This window comes from Aspergillus chevalieri, chromosome 2, assembly GCF_016861735.1.
Source record: "Aspergillus chevalieri M1 DNA, chromosome 2, nearly complete sequence".
Lineage (NCBI taxonomy): Eukaryota > Fungi > Ascomycota > Eurotiomycetes > Eurotiales > Aspergillaceae > Aspergillus > Aspergillus chevalieri.
In genome coordinates this window covers 1,358,903-1,374,950 of record NC_057363.1, presented here as the reverse complement: position 1 = coordinate 1,374,950, position 16,048 = coordinate 1,358,903, and the positions used below count along the sequence as shown (strand labels likewise).

The following is a 16,048-nucleotide window of genomic DNA, read 5'->3' as shown; positions in this document are numbered from 1 at the left end:
CCAGTATAATGGAAGGATGGATCAAGATCCGGATGATGATCCCGGATGCTGCCCTGATCGGTCCGGGATGATTGCCATCTATCATCAAACGATCTCATGCATCTCACATGGATGGCATCGCGGAACCCTTTTCCCCGTTTTCACGGAGTCCACTATTTCCAGGTAGATGCATTTCATTCATTAAAAATTTAAACGATGCGAAGTATTAATTGCTGGCAGTTCCCGTTGCAATTCCAGTCATACTGATCATTCTCCCCTCTACATCGATCGTTACGGTTATGACTCTTATTTATATGCTTTGAGCTTTCATTACTTTCACTTAAGCGTTGTTATCGTTTGATTCCTTGTTTTCCTTTTTTGGATACCCATTATACGCATACCTATACGATAAACCGTCAGAAGGACAATACATATCTAAAATACACTGCCAATATGCATATCACCGTGGCCTACTCTCTAGGAGGCACTGCGCTTGCCCTTACCGTTATCACTACTATCCTCGACGGCGTATGCTACGCCTGGTCTAGATCCTCTCTTGAGTTGGCCGTTCTCAGCCTGAATGCAGTTGGCTGCGTTGTGCTGGCCCTACTGCTCGTGCTCCAAACACGATATCCCAAAACGAAAACAAAAGCTGGGTTGTGGGGAACTTGGCAACACACTGTTCACATTCTAGTCGTTGCCTATCTCCTCCTTGCGGCAGGTATCACGGCCGGTATAATCGCAAAGAGCTTGACAATGGCGCCGGCCCAGGCACAGTTCATTAGTCGCAATATCTTTTGGGTCCTTTCAATTATTGCACAAGCTCTCTTCTGTGGCTTTCTCCTAATCCCCAGGACAAGGCAACAAGATGAGGAGAATACCCACAGTTGGCCGCGTCCACTGTCCCATGAGCTCGAGATGCTAGATGAACGGGGTTCGGGCGACAGGATACAAGAGCGCTCGGACTCACCATCGCTCTCGATTACAGTTGAATCCAACCGGCCTTCACTGTCGCCGCATCCCAAGACGAGCACTGATGGGCTGGCACCTGTGCGGCCATATGTGTCGAACGTGGCCACGCGCGTATCTAGTCGGTATTCAGGCAAGACACTCTTCCAGCAAGATTCGAAGCACAACTCGATCGATCTACATGCAGGAGTTATGTCGTCGCCTTCTAAGCCGGATATTTCTGAAGGCCGTGACACCTGCAGCGTGGCTGACCAAGAAAATCAATCCACTACCACTATTACTGGATCTACTTCCAATCCAGCACCAAAACGAAGTGATTCAGATGTGAAGTCCATGGATAGTCTCTTGATCCTCCCATCTCCGCCCTCGCCCACAGAAACTTCGACCAACCTAGAGTCTATCGCGACAACCAGCATGAGACCACCTCTCCTGAAACTTAACCCCCTTCCTAACGAGAAGAATATTCACCCACTTTTCCGCTCCGATAGCCCATCGCCGCCCCCGACGCCAATGCCAGGGACAATGGTCAAAGCATCGCCTGTGGCCGGGACGACCATTTCCGCAAAGACACTGAGCCGGGTACGATCAACTAACTCGCTGCGGGTAAGCAATAACGGGCGTTCTCGCTCACCATTGTTGTCGGAAAGAATGAGCACGGCTGAGGAGGGCGAGCTATCATCTTCCTGTCCGCCATCCCTTACTTCATCAAAATCAATACCCATGCCGGGGATTATAATGGCGGGAGATCTACGGAAGAGTATGTTGCAGTATGAGAAGAAGTATGATTTGAATGAATCACCTCTTGAGGGTTGATTTACTTTCCTTTGTTCCTTTTTGTTTTCCTTTGTGTTTTGTCTTTTGAGCAAGGTGTTGGATAATGGGTATGATTTGATTCCTTGGATATATAGCGATTCTGATATAGGAGCAATACAAAAATGTCTATGATTGATCAAATATTATCCCCTGCCTGTAGTAAATCCAAGTAAATGTGTATTGTATATCTACCAGAACCTATCGAAATGAGTAAGGATAGACATTTATAATATTTCATTCATAGAGTTGTTGCTGCTTTGCCAGTAGCTAAACAACACTATTAATCATCCCAATCACCTAAAAGTCGTTTATTGCTATTTTCCAGCTTCTTTCGAATAAAATGCTCTATTGCCTCCTTGTCCTCGTCATCAAGTAATCCCGTTCTCTCATCACTACAGAGCAGTGAATTGCGTTGTTCTAGAGCTGTATCACCACCAAAGAACTTTGCATCCATCATCGGCCATAGAGTCAACGACCGACTCTCCCATACGCCATAGTTGAGCAGAAATCACCGCGATCCCAGCTTTCCCGCATTTTTCCTGAAAGCAGCTGTCCCTCCAATAAACTGCCGACTGCAATAGCAGCGTCCTCTGGGCGTTTGAGCACTCAAAGAAAGGTCTCGAGACTCGGCTGATAGGTTTTTATCCAATTTGATATTTTGCTTGGCCACTCTTCAGGCATGTTCAATAGTAGCTACCAAGTTGGACTATGGATGAACTCTACAGGAGCGGCATATGTGAATTCCCAGCCAATTACAGCAGCTATTTTCATGTTATCATAGAGGAGTTGGTAGGGCGGAGGCCATAACAGAAGAGCTTGAATAGACCAGATTCAGGTGCATTAGAATTGTGAAGAGAGGACTCTTCTGCCAGTTTTTGGAATAATTTCCTGGCAACGTACTTGAAGCGGCAATCATCTTCTGAATCAAAAGCGTCATTCCGTTGGGTTGCCAAATGCATGCACTCATCCTTAGCTAAGCTCTGGTAGCATAATGAAGCAGTGGTGAAGGCTGATTGCGGGAGCAATTTGGGAGGGTAATTCCCCAGCTGAACGAGCTCGTTCATATTCATGGCCCATGGCCGGTGATTGATACCCCGGTCGCCATTTACATCTCTGGCTAGCGAGCCTATCTTCTCAAATGATGGCTTGGAGAGCTCCAGTAGAATATCACCTACCTGGCCGTAGAAAGACTCGAGCTTCTCTTCAATATCTGGATTCACGAATGGACGTTCGCCTCGTTTATATCAGGGGTTCTTAGTTGGGCCGTCAGATGGCACGCATGCTTGACGTACTCCATAAGAAATAAATGGACCTAGTCCTGCAGGACTCTCATCGCACATGCCATAGCGTATAATGATGGACACGGGGAGCTTCGTGTTTTGTCTCAGGAAGGTCATAACCGCAACCTCATTTCGTACCTTTTCCTCGGAAAACATTACCGTATCAGGGCAAGGAAAGTGTAGGAGAGAAGAGAATCCGTCTTCAAAGATTATCCGGAAGCACAGGTTGAACGCTCCCATGCCTTCTACCCGGGCACGGTCAACTGGTCGACTCTCGGGTCGGTAGCCTGCCACAAATTTGTGACTGCCAGAAGCACATGGGGCTTGGTAACCTTTCTTTTCTTGAAGTGATCGAATACTTCGTCGCTTTGTTCCCAAGCGACATCATCATATTCCATTCTCATGTTGGCGATTGCACGATAAGGGGGAGGAAGGGGAGGAAAGGTGGAGGGAATGTGCTGCGATGAAAGATGGAGATACTACCTGACTAACTAAGCTTATGATTCTCGAGTATTGATGTCCATTCCTTGTTGGGTGGCTGGCGCATATGCACATTTGTACAGGGGTATACTAGAACCCGGTAGTCAGACGTCCAATGATAAAAGCTGGATTGCCTCAGAATTGTATGGATGGTTGAATTAAGAGAACACTCGAATTTACAGATCATAATATGTTTCTAAACATAAAAAGTTCGATACAGAGATCTGTAATGCGATGTTGTCCATGCAAACATTGCTTAACTGCTGTTACTGCTACTGTTCCGGATGAACAACACGACTCCACCACATTGACGCTAGCTTTCATTTCGCTACTCTGGTTTTATTTTGACTCTTCTTCTTTACAATCTCATTGTATTTCTCTTATAATCTTCTTTTTCCATCTCACATATACTCCTTTCTACTGCGGCGTTACTGACGGCGGCTGATCCACTTGGCCGAACCTCGTTTTTTACTTGGCCCGAGTCTTTTCTTATTTCGCGGTTTTCTACTTCGCCTTCATTCATAGCCTCTTCAAACAGCGGCCCTGTACAATTCTAGGTGAGTTTCCTGCTTTTATATTATAGTACATTCTCTTGTTCTCTTCTCTATCTCTCTTTTTACTGTATCTGCTGCCCGTCTCCCTTTTGCACGCGCGTTTCTATTCTCTACTCGGCGCTGTACATCTTTTCGTCGCATAGCGTCCCAACGGTTTCTCTTCTTTCCCTTCTATTCCCCTGTTTGCTATCGTTCGCTTTACTATATTTTGTATGATTAAGTCTCTTCTCTATCACTTTTTCTACTCTTCTCTCCCTGTTTCCATTCTCACTACGCTCTGTCTGTCTCCCTCTGTCAATCCCCTCAATGCGTTCTTCCTGATTGTTTCTTACTGCATGCCTATAAATCTCGTCGAATCCCTGTATTGTATCGATTTGTGTCATTGTGTTTGTCCATCTCCTCTTACCAAGTCCGGCCTGCCGTGTATACTACACTGGCTTTTACTACATCTTTTTCGCCCCGGTCTCGTGACTTCTGCCCCCTCTCTATTCCTTTCGACTACTTCCTCTCTCTCTTCTCATGTTTTTGTCTTCCCTGTCTCTGTCTTTCCTTCTTCAATTATCCTCTTAAACGACCTCCGCGAACACTGGCTAATCCTTATTTGCAGCATCGCAATGGCAGGTGCCAAGCGGAAGCTTGACACCGCTCATGCTCCAACTGCTTCCGAAGGGGCTTCACAATCCGCAAACAGTAACATTCCCTTTCCATTTTTTTTTCTCTTTCATTAATACATGTGTACAATACTAATTTTCAATAGATGCTCAAAATGTTCGCGTCACCAGAAGAAGCGCGGCTTCGCAGGCAAATCGCGATCCGCGTGGCAGCGACAAGAGCCATAATAACAGCACTACTACTTCTTCAACCAGTAGTAACAATAGCAGCAACATTCCTGCTCGTCGGTCACGTATCGTCAAGCTAAATACTCGTGGTGCGCTAGCAAATAATGCTAATACTAATCCAATCAATGCACGCGAGACTCGTACTTCTCGAGGACGAGCCACAGCTCTCTCATCTTCGCAGCAGTCGGAACCAATTGCTTCTGCTCCTTCCCAAGTCCCTGAAACGCCCCGGTTAAAGCGCATGAAGCGCGGCTCGGTGGCTGAGGAAACCCCTCGAACTACGAGGCAGTCCGCCAGAATCAGGGCCCTGGGGCCCAACCCACATGCCTCTTTTGATGAGGCTGTGGAAGGAAAGCCTTTGGAGGCCAGTCCAACGAAGGCTTCGAGTATCAGGGCCAATGTTGAAGATAAAGACGATACTACTGCAGCTATCACAAAATCCCCGTCCCCTGACGAGGTAAACATCTCCGAAGAACCAAAGGTTGGAGATACAGATGATCCGGAGGACCCCAAAACCGAATGGAATCCCGCCGAAGGAACAGCCGACGCCAATCTAAACAACGATGGCGCATCGACTAATGCGCACCGAGAGACACCAACGCAATCGCTCAGCCCACCTCAAAAGGAGCGCAATTCCCCAGAAGCAGAAGTCAATACTGTAACTGAATCAGCAGATGTATTTCCAACAGCTTCAGAGAAGAAGCCTAAGTTTGAAGAAACTGATCTAGACCGCGCATTGGAACAGCAACTACAAAATGGTACAGCAGAGAAACATGATTCACCATCTCCCGCGGACGCCACGGAAGAATCTAGAGTGGACGACGAATCGCGTCAAATTACCGATGTTGAAGAATCTGTCGTTCCAAATGGAGTTAGATCCACTGCCAGACCAACAACCGTCAAAGGGCGCCAAGCAGCGCGCATTGCTAGGGGCCGGGCGAAGGGTAAAGGTCGTCCAAAGGGCAAGGGACCGGCTGCTCGTCGTGCTGCAGCCGCAGCAGCCGCAGGACGTGGCAGGCAGATGGAGAGTCCGGAGTTAAGGTCTGAACGCTCTCCATCTCCCTTTGCTGCTGCACGAAAATTATTGGACCGAAAACTGGAACTGGACCGCGCGTTCAAGAAAGTGGCAGCCGCACAGAGATTGGCTTTGCATGTGATGGCTGTTCGAACAGAAAATCAACTAGCTCGCGACAAGAATGCTCATCAAAAGGTGCCCGAGTTTGACAAACTTGAAGCGGTTTTGACCGCGTACCGCCAGAAAAGGCAAGACATTTTGCGTCACGAATACGAATTTCGGGTCGAACAAGAGAATCTCTTGTTTACATCCGAACAAGATCGTCTTGAGCGAAAGTTTCGCGTAAGTTGGGCAATATTATATGTGAATTTGCAGGGACTAACAATGATAGGCATCTGCCCGCCATATCCAAGAGGAGCATTTTCTCGCCGCGCAAGGTGATTACATGGCTTTCGTGGAGGGCCGGCGTGCTGCAGAGGATGACGAACATACCGAGGTAAGTCTCTTGTATAGTCAGTCAAGGTGTCGCATGCTAATGGTGCCTCTAGACGGATGGTTCAGAAACAGAACAGTATAAGAGGCCGAGGGCTCCTCCCATCAAGGAGTTCATACGGGGTTTCAATTCCAACCACGTGAGAGAACCTGCTGGCGCAGCAGCCTATGAACGAGCCGACACGGGATGGGAGCAGTTTGTTCAACGCGTGAGACTAGGCGAAGACTTCGACCCACAGATGAAAGAAATGCGGGAGATTCATCCATCGGGTGCTACTAATCAACCAGTATTTGGAACATTGGAGATGTTGCTGGAGGCGACTAATGCTGTCGCCAACCAGCCGACGTCTGAAATCCCTGCTCCTGCTCAAACTGCACCCGAGATGCCAGCCGTGGCCTTGTCCGCGCTCGCCGATGTGGCTTCTAGCGAGGGCCCAATTAGGACATCGCGGCCATCCATGCTTCGTACGATCCTCCCACAACCAATGACAGATCCACGACCCTATATGTTACCACGACCGGGGCCTCATCCTGCACCCCCACAACCAGGGCCGGCGCGGCAACAAACCCGTCCTCTTCTGCCAGCCGGCCAGCAGATCCCCTCGATCAATGAGCAATTGGGTCTTCCGGATCCTTTTGTTCCTGGCGGCGGGCCTCCTCAGCTTCCGCCTCCTCCAGGGTCTAATTTTCAAAGACCTCCACCCCCGGGCTTTCTACAGAGTAGTCCACTTTATTTTCCGCCTCCGCATCACCCATCGGGACCTCGTCCTCCATACTAAAACTTGTGCATAAACAGTGCGCCCAGGGTCGAAAGTAAGTCTACTTGCTATAATTATGACATAGTACTAACAATAGACAGGACAGGGTTTGAAGATTGAATACCGCGTCTCATCACATATCTCCATTCCGCCTCGTCCCAATTGACTTCATCGATTCTTTATCCCAAAATCATGAGTATCACAATTCGTCCGAGGTGGACCTTTTGCTATTCTCTCTTTCCAGTTGATATTTCTGATCTACTACAATTGTATTACTGGGACTTGGTTAGGCGTTCTTTGGCAAGTTTCATTTTGTGTGCATAGTGATTGGTTACCCTTCTTTTGTTTTCTTTTCCTTGTCTGGAGCTGGAACTGTCCTGTATGATTGTTGCTGTTATCCTGCATTGTGAGCCTGTGTACATTACTCTATAATGGACTGCAAATACCAATACAGAGTACTCCATAGCCATAGTGACTCAATTGACTGTCTCCATCAATGACTCCATATGACTCATGTGACTCGTCCTCCCGATCCGGTTTAGTCTCCTTCAGTGGGGCAAAAATGATTTCAGTCCTGTTCTTTTTTTGCGGTCCATATTTGACCTCCTCAGCTCGTCTATCTCTTGAATTGGATCTTTATATTAAGCATAGAGATTCTCCGTTACCTTCACTGTCGCAGGATATATCGCCTTCGAGTGACAGCGCACACTCAACAGCCCGGTTGACCAACCCCGCCTTGCACGAACAAGCAAGAGCTTCCTTCCTTCTATACCCCAATTGATTCCTTTCAATTCGAACGAAGAAACGAACAGATTGAAATAATGGCTGTCCGCGCACAATTCGAGAACTCGAACGAGTGGGTTACCATATGAAGAAGTGGTACGAACAGGGAGCATTGTGCTGATATTTGGTAGGGTCGGTGTCTTCTCTAGACTTACCAACTCGTATGCGCTTGTCGCTATTGGTGCTTCGGAGAACTTTTACAGGTACTATCTTTCAGAAAAGAGGTTCTGAGAGCATGGGAAGCTTACTGGAACAGTGTCTTCGAAGCCGAACTCCAGGACGTCATCCCCATCTGCCACGCTACGATCGCCGGTACCCGGATTATCGGCCGTCTCACAGCTGGGTACGCCTTTTTCCCGTTAAAAACACGAGCATAAAAGAAAGAAACGTTAATAAACGAACAGAAACCGCAATGGTCTCCTCGTCCCCACAACAACCACAGACCAAGAACTGCAGCATTTGCGGAATACCCTACCCGACCACGTCAAGATCCAACGGATAGAAGAGCGTCTCTCGGCATTGGGAAATGTCATCTGCTGCAATGATCATGTTGCCCTTGTGCATCCGGATATTGAGCGTGAGACTGAGGAGATGTATGGCCCTTCTTCTACCCCCAATGCTACTCTAAGGATATGGGAAACTGACAATGTTAGAATCGCCGACGTTCTTGGCGTCGAAGTCTTCCGCCAAACTATCGCCGACAACGTCCTGACAGGCTCCTACATGGCCCTTTCTAACCAGGGCGGTATCGTTCACCCTAAAACCTCCATCCGTGACCAGGACGAACTCTCCTCCCTGCTGCAGGTGCCCCTTGTCGCTGGTAGTGTGAACCGTGGTAGTCCCGTTGTTGGTGCTGGGATGGTCGTTAACGACTGGTTGGCCGTGACTGGTCTTGACACGACTGCGACGGAGCTGAGTGTTGTTGAAAGCGTGTTCCGGTTGGGTGAAATGGGTCCCCGTGGTTTGGGTATGGGTGAGGCGAATAAGGAGAGTATTGTGGAGAGTTTCTATTAGATTCCTTCTTCACCTTTTTCTCTTTGTTCATGCATTCTGTCTTTTACCAGGGAATATCATTAATGCATTGATGCCTTGTCTACAATTCATGAAGTAGATAGAGCAATGAGCATCACGTCTGGATATGAGAATTGGGATCATAAGTGATAATGGTAGTATAATATAAATTATAGATATCGTAGTAAGACTCCGTACCTTCTAGACACCGGCTAGTTATACAATATAAATCCATCCCAGACATGGAATAAAACTGACCATGTAAATGCAAATGCGCAACCCAGGGGTATTTGAGCAATGTACCAACACAAATCGAAACATATCAATGCGACAAAAAATTCAACAAAATACGAGATGATTCAAACTTCAATCAAGCTCCAACATCAACTCTGCTCTGTGGGAATCGGTGGGGGTGGCGGCGGAGTAGGAGCATATTGCATTGCCTGCTTGTCTGTTGGCGTGGACTCTGCTTGCCCAGGACTCATCGGCGGCGGCGGAGGGGGCGGTGGTGTAGAGGAACGCTGCCGTTTCGAGGGGGAAGGGCTCCGTTTCCCATCCTCCCTTTTTGGGTCGTCGTCTCGCTTTCGCTTCAAGGATGACCCTGGTGTCTCAGTCTCCTCGCCATCTCCGGGCGTATCTTTACCGCCTTCATCGTCAGACATCTTCACATCGACGCCTTCATCGCTTTCGCCATTTGCTGTGTCACCGGTTTCCTTGCCGTCCTTGCCAGCTTTCTTCTTCTCATGCTCTCGATGTTTAACAACTGCCTTTTCAAAATACTCCTTACAGTAGTTCTTGACTTTCTTCTGTTGTTTGTCACTAATCGCCGTTGGGTCTTCGACCCGGCTGTTCTTGAAATCCGAGTTCACAAGCTTCTTGGCGACCTGTGAAAGTTTGTCAGTATACAAGTAAGCCAGTCAATGTTCCAGGTATTCAAAAACTTACGTCCTTTGCATGACGCTTCAAATCATCCTTTGGAAGCTTGTGCTTGAACTTATCCACAACATACTTGATATGGGGGAACAACTATGGAGAAGTTAGTTGAGTAACATTTTTCCCAATGAAAGTAGCAACTTACGGTATTCTCATAGAGCTTCTTCTGTTTTTCCTCACTGTAGCCCTTCCATTTTGATCCCTCTTTCCCCTCAGGCGTGAGTTTTGATGCCTGCGGCGTACCAGGAGTAGTAGTCTTCTCCTTAGGAGTGTTTTCTTTGGCATTCATAATACCATCGATAATGTCCTGCAGTGCCTTGTCTTTCGATTCCTTCGGAGGTGGAGGAGGCTGAGGAGCAGGTGTGGTTGGCCGTGTCCATGTTGTGTCTCCACGTGCAGAGTAGTAGTATGTCCGGCCATTGGATTCGGCCGCAAACCACCCTGGAGGTAGAGGATTGGGTTGACGGCGAAATGGTCGCGGGCGATGGTGATTTCTCGGACCGCGATCACCGCGCGGGCCGCGAGGTGCATCCAACGACCGCGACCTGGACCGGGAACGTGATCTTGATCGTCGTCGTTCATCGCGGGTATTTTCTCGTCGTCCAAACTGGTTTACTGCTCGCGACGAGCTGTTGGGATCCCGTTTCATACGAGGAATGCGATAGCCCACTTCCAGCGTCGACCATGCTTGCAAAAGTGCGGCCGCATTCTTCTCCACCCTTTCATCACCACAGGTTGCCAAAGGTTGAATAGTAGACTCGATCTTAGAGTCAATGATCTTGTTTCGTGTAAGGCGAGGAAACTTGTCCAAGATATCCATGATCTGCAGGGCAACATTGTGGTCATCCTTCCACATAGCGAGCTGGGAGTTCAGAATTTGGTAGCCATGCATCTTCACCACACGATTGCGAACTCGTTCATCTTCACACCGCTGAATCCGTCCCAGCAATTTGACTGCAATCCATTTTTCCTGGCACTGCATCAATGCAGCCATGACCTTAGTCACCCCATTCTCCTCCAGAGATTTCGGTTGCATGCTGTCCACATATTCCTCATCAGCTTCGCCCATCTTCTTCTTACGCGGCCGCTTGGCGACGGCGGTGTCCCAGCCATCCGCATCGTCGATACCCAGAGCCTCGATAGTTGCATTGGACAGTTTCGTCGCACGTTCGGTCTGCGTCCGTCCTCCGATGAAGCCCGTACAATTCAATTCTCCACAGTAGCAGGGTTGAGGGTCGGCTCCGTAACGGTCAACGTTGTAGTTGAAAACAAGTTCCTCTCCAGCCTGGATAAAACGTTCCGCAAAAATGCCCATCCGGAGCTTTTCCCCAACAACCCACTTATCGACATAGCAGTTGGGATTGCACGAATGATTGCAAAACCGGCCTAAGTTACCCTTCTTCGTCGCATCAACAAATTCACCCTTATTGAGGGACATGAAATAGAAATGTTTGATTCCTTCTTCATCGTACTGGCGCATGCGCCTCCGGAAATTCCCTTCGTTGATCACCTCACCGACGTACTCGAAAATAAACTGGTTCGGTCGCAAGTCGGACTCAGCACGAAGGCCAAACCCCTTCTTGTCGGTTTTGATGACGGCCACATTCGCGTACTCCCTTCGCTGGAATCTTTGATTTTGGCATTCTGGGCCACAGCTGCAATCATTTACACATTCGATCTTGGTCGCACGATTGATACAATCCGAGTCTTCACCACAGGCATGATTTTTGCCAACTGTCGAGTCTGAAGGTCATTGTTAGAGTAGCACGTTGAAAATGATTGGAGATGGTAAAGTCACAATGTAGAGAATCCGAGAAACTTGTAAATGCGGTTTTTCTCCAATCATTGGGATCGGGGCACAAAGGGGCAAGAAAAGAGCTTACCCCATTCTTCCGCACAATCGCACTCCATAGCATGTTCCGTATAACCCATGTATTTGTTGGCGTACGTGCACATTTCCATCACCTCAAAGGTTGACCTGGCCTCCTCCGTGCTATCGGGCAAGTCTAGGAATAGCTGAGGGGGGCGTGGCACAACCTTCTGCGAGGAGCTGCGTGCCAGCTTGGGCGGTTCGCCAGGCTCGAGCTGAACCGTAATGTCACCTCCAACCTTTTCCTCCTCATCTGCATCTTTGACTTCACGTTCCTCTCTTTCTTCCTTTTTGGTGGGCGAATGTGATTGACTTCGGGATTTGACTTCGAGGGCGGATCCGTTGACGAGTATTTTCTCCTCCTCTTCCTTCTTGACTGCGCCGCCGCTGCCGTTGACGACGGACGACGCAGTATCACCATCATCGTGTTCCAATTTCATGGCGGTCACAGCATTCGCTACGGTTTCAGACTGGCTGTCCGCGTTGTCATGGGAGGACATGACGCCACGGACGAAATGCGCAGTCGAGGAGAACTGGGACGAAGAGGACGACGCGCGGAACCGCGGTGGGAAGGAGTGGAGATCGATAACAAACGGAACTGAGCGGAGGGCGCTAAATAGGGGGGAGTAAAGGAACGGAATGGGAGAAAAGGAGAGCAAAAGAAGAGACGGCGGAAGTTAGAGAGAAAGAAAGAACAGAGAGTAGCTGAGGGTGAAGAAAGAAGGAAGATGCAGCAGTCGAGACAGTCAAGTCTCACGTTTTTTTCCGGCGGGCGCCAAGACAGATCAGGAAAGAAGAAAAGAAGGGATTATTATGGCACAGTATGTCAATATTCTCCAATAAATACTTTTTTTCTAGCTGGACTGCAAGTCAGAAATTAGAATAGAACCGAGCAGCAGAACGAATACAGAATATATATGCCCCTCCTCCTTGTCTGGGAATTGACCGGTCGGGGCTGACCAAGACACAGTGACCTCGTACACACAAACGCAGCATTTCTGGATTCGCTCGCAGGGACGAATTGACCCCAACAGTTTCCCTCACCGCCCACCCGGGGCGAGTGAGAGTGTGGGAGCGAGTAAACAGGAAGGTTGACAGTTACAGCCACCACCCACGATGCCAAATGATGTAGAAAGAGAGACAGGAGTTGCGCAGGAGAGCAGCAGCTGCACCTAGATACTGGTCGGCCTTGATCAAGTCTCCAAGAAAACCCCCGAGTCCAACGACGGGGAGAAACACCACCAGTATTCTGTACACACTGAGTCTTGCATCCATCCTCCTTACGTGACTCCAGTCAGATCGCACTCTGTATGTAGTCTTGTTCCCATGCTCAACTCTAGTGGCGACTTCATACTGGAATCCCCATTGAGTAGAGTATGAACGCGATCCAGTACCCAGAACCAGTGATGTTTCCCAAATAACTACTTCGGTCAGCTTAAGTCAAGATTGACGTTACCCTGCGAAAAGAATGAATTTAGTTTCCATGCTTTTCTTCCTGGTCACCCGAAGATGAAAAAGAGTCAGGCTTCTGAAGCATAGTGGCGAGTATTAGCCGTAATAGTCAGGTTTCGTTGTTGAAATATTCCCTAGAGAGCCAGAAAATTAGATACCAGTGAGAGCGTTCGTTGGGAACTTTTTTCTTTCTCAAAAACCCCCACGCTCATGGCCATAATTTGCAAGTACTCACCAGAAAGGGGGTGTACAAGTATGGGAGAGAATTGGGGGATAGTAATGAGTAAACGATAATAAGATGCGCATTGGCTGGCTGAATAGCTAACCATTGCATATCAGATCATCCCGAATCCAGCGTATGATAGGCCATAAAAGCACACACAAGGTGAATCCTGTGGTGAGATGGATCTAACTGTCACACATCAGATATCGGACACCCGGTCAAGATCAGCGCGGCATTGAAAGTTGAAAGAAAGTAAGATTATAATCGACTGAGCATATCAGAATTGCGTTTCTTTTTTCATTTTCTTTCTTTTTTTAGGTCTTCTTTTTAGGTCAATTTTTGAAAAGACCACTTGGGGCGGTTAGCGATTGGATGAGACGACTTCATTTTTGAATTGCTGTCGGGCCGGATGCAAACAAGAAAAGAAAAGATCCTGCATCTGAAGAATTGATTATAGAATAAATGTGTGTTGTTCCATGGTAATCCGGAGGGGTCGCGGATATTAAGAAGGCGGTTAGACGACGCATCTCCCACGATGTAACTGTACAGCATACCAGCTGTCATAGAGACAAAGAATGAGACCAAAAAAAATTTCTTCAAAAGGATAGTCATATTAATCTGAGATGAATGCAGCTAGCGCAGCGATGATGTAGCAAGGCCGGGTTTCAGCGAAGCCAGGATGTTTTTTCTTTCTTCGACAGCGCCATCTGTGCGCCAGTCGACAAGGCTAGCACATACTCAAGTAGAAAAGCTGCACGTTTAGTTGCAGTAAGGGCGATTCTGTTTATCGAGTTGAACGATCCCATTGCTGCGAGCCTGTAATGGAAAAAGAGAAGAAGCAAGGTGGTGGTGGTGGTTGTGGCTAGTAATTAACTATTGAGAGCATTCGTGAGAGAGAAGGTCCGGGTAACAACAACACTGTAAGATACCGTACCGGCATTGAAATACCGTTGGTAATATATCCCCGGTACCTACGGGTACCTCCCGCTCAGGTACCATGGCTGTGGGGAATCCACACCGGTAAACACAGGCCACAAAGTCTCCGATACTGGTGCGGCAGGTACTTTTACTGTACCGGTATCGTCCCGCTGCGTAAACGGAATTTATTCATCGTGGACCAATTAACGTTGCGGGATCAGCTGATCGTTCTTCTACTTTTGCACATCCAGAAAATAATAACACTCACCCATAGCCACTGGCTCACCCGCAAAGACAGAAGGATGAGGAGACAAAGACAAGCAGATATAAACGGAAGTGGGGCCTTACTTTTGATTTGAATTTCGCATGATGCCACACCCCCAAAGACACACACCCGAAGAGAAGTGCTCCAATCAGGATTACTATCATCGATCAAACTCAATGCAAGCGAGAAATACTCCGTATACCTGTCGACTATACAATTGATCCGTCAAATCAAATTGTCTGCGGAAGTAAGTTGTTCACGCTACTACGGAATAAAGGATAGGGAGCTGCAGTGGTTAGCCTACAGAGCCGTACTACTTTTGCCATCTTTTGCCCTTCTGGTGAAATCGACTGGCTGTCACAAATATTGAAATGGCGTCTCTCGGACCAACTGTTCATTCACAGGCTCATTTATGATCCTGGCATGCCCCTCAATATACCGAGCACTCCCTCTTGACAAGGGTGGGATATCACCAAGGACCAATGACAAAGGCCTCAAAACTGGTTCTGGATGACGCTCTGCATGGGATTTATCATCTTCTACGCGCCTTGAGGCCCAGTCCTTGTGAGGCCTATAGTTACGCCGCGCTCATCTCCGGAAATGCAAAAAGTACGAGGTACTACTCTTCACAAGAATACTTTTGCCCCCAGCCTCCTTGACGATCGTGATCACACACGTCGCTTGCCCGCTTGTCGCCGGTCTGTGGTGGGTCTGTTCGACGGTTTCAACTCCACTAACCGTGCTCGCTGATGATTATCATTGACAGTTTGACTGTCCCGTCGGGTAAGTATCCTTAGGAGAAATGCTGTCAGCCAGTCATTGCGGAATCTCGTTCCACTATTATCAATGGGGCCAATGATGTTGGTCTTTGAATTTGATACTAGCACTCGTACAGAAATGTACGGAGTACGAAATACATCGATTATTCCCGCTTCTCACGGAGCACAGGAGCACCACGGAAGGGAAAAAAAAAAAGCAGCCTGAAAGGATCGTCTGCGCTACTGCTCCGTACAGTAGCATTGTACGGAATGTATCAGATTCAACAAGGTTGGAGAACTTCTGATTTACTTAAGTGCGCAGGCTCTCCATCTTCCATTGCACAGTGCACAGCAAACTTGGCCACGATATAATTTTAATGTTTACTCTTCCACTTTGTATAAACCTAAAGGCAAACATGCCATGCATCTAGTGGTCAATGGTCCATTTCTAGTTTTGGTATACCTACATACTATGCGGCTATTCAACCGCATTTGTCATGAGATCCTTACTGCCACTAAAGTCCAGGACCCTCTCTACGAGGATATCGATCCTGGGACAGGCTCTTGTCTCGTGCGGTCATTGGGCAAGAATGGATGCATTGAACGAGCTTCTCCAATACGTGGGACCAGGACTGCTATTACCAAAAGGGCCAGTG

The 16,048-nt window shown here is 48.1% G+C and overlaps 4 protein-coding genes across 4 annotated transcripts; 3 read left to right on the top strand and 1 right to left on the bottom strand.

Annotated features, from left to right (window-relative positions):
* Positions 1-432: 432 nt before the first annotated feature.
* On the top strand, positions 433-1,761 carry ACHE_20471A (uncharacterized protein; the record flags this gene model as incomplete). Its single annotated transcript, XM_043284778.1, has 1 exon — positions 433-1,761. The coding sequence occupies one exon, from the start codon at positions 433-435 to the stop codon at positions 1,759-1,761; it is 1,329 nt and encodes a 442-aa protein (XP_043133535.1).
* Positions 1,762-4,689: 2,928 nt separating this feature from the next.
* ACHE_20470A (uncharacterized protein) lies at positions 4,690-7,200 on the top strand (the record flags this gene model as incomplete). Its single annotated transcript, XM_043284777.1, has 4 exons — positions 4,690-4,765; positions 4,833-6,271; positions 6,321-6,425; positions 6,478-7,200. The coding sequence occupies 4 exons, from the start codon at positions 4,690-4,692 to the stop codon at positions 7,198-7,200; spliced, it is 2,343 nt and encodes a 780-aa protein (XP_043133534.1).
* An 800-nt stretch (positions 7,201-8,000) lies between these two features.
* On the top strand, positions 8,001-8,976 carry TIF6 (translation initiation factor 6; the record flags this gene model as incomplete). Its single annotated transcript, XM_043284776.1, has 5 exons — positions 8,001-8,035; positions 8,094-8,165; positions 8,219-8,305; positions 8,367-8,555; positions 8,616-8,976. The coding sequence occupies 5 exons, from the start codon at positions 8,001-8,003 to the stop codon at positions 8,974-8,976; spliced, it is 744 nt and encodes a 247-aa protein (XP_043133533.1).
* A 380-nt stretch (positions 8,977-9,356) lies between these two features.
* set2 (SET and WW domain protein) lies at positions 9,357-12,276 on the bottom strand (the record flags this gene model as incomplete). The annotated part of the gene is made up of 4 exons (XM_043284774.1): positions 9,357-9,857; positions 9,919-9,999; positions 10,052-11,649; positions 11,790-12,276. The coding sequence occupies 4 exons, from the start codon at positions 12,274-12,276 to the stop codon at positions 9,357-9,359; spliced, it is 2,667 nt and encodes an 888-aa protein (XP_043133532.1).
* Between the last annotated feature and the right edge of the window lie 3,772 nt (positions 12,277-16,048).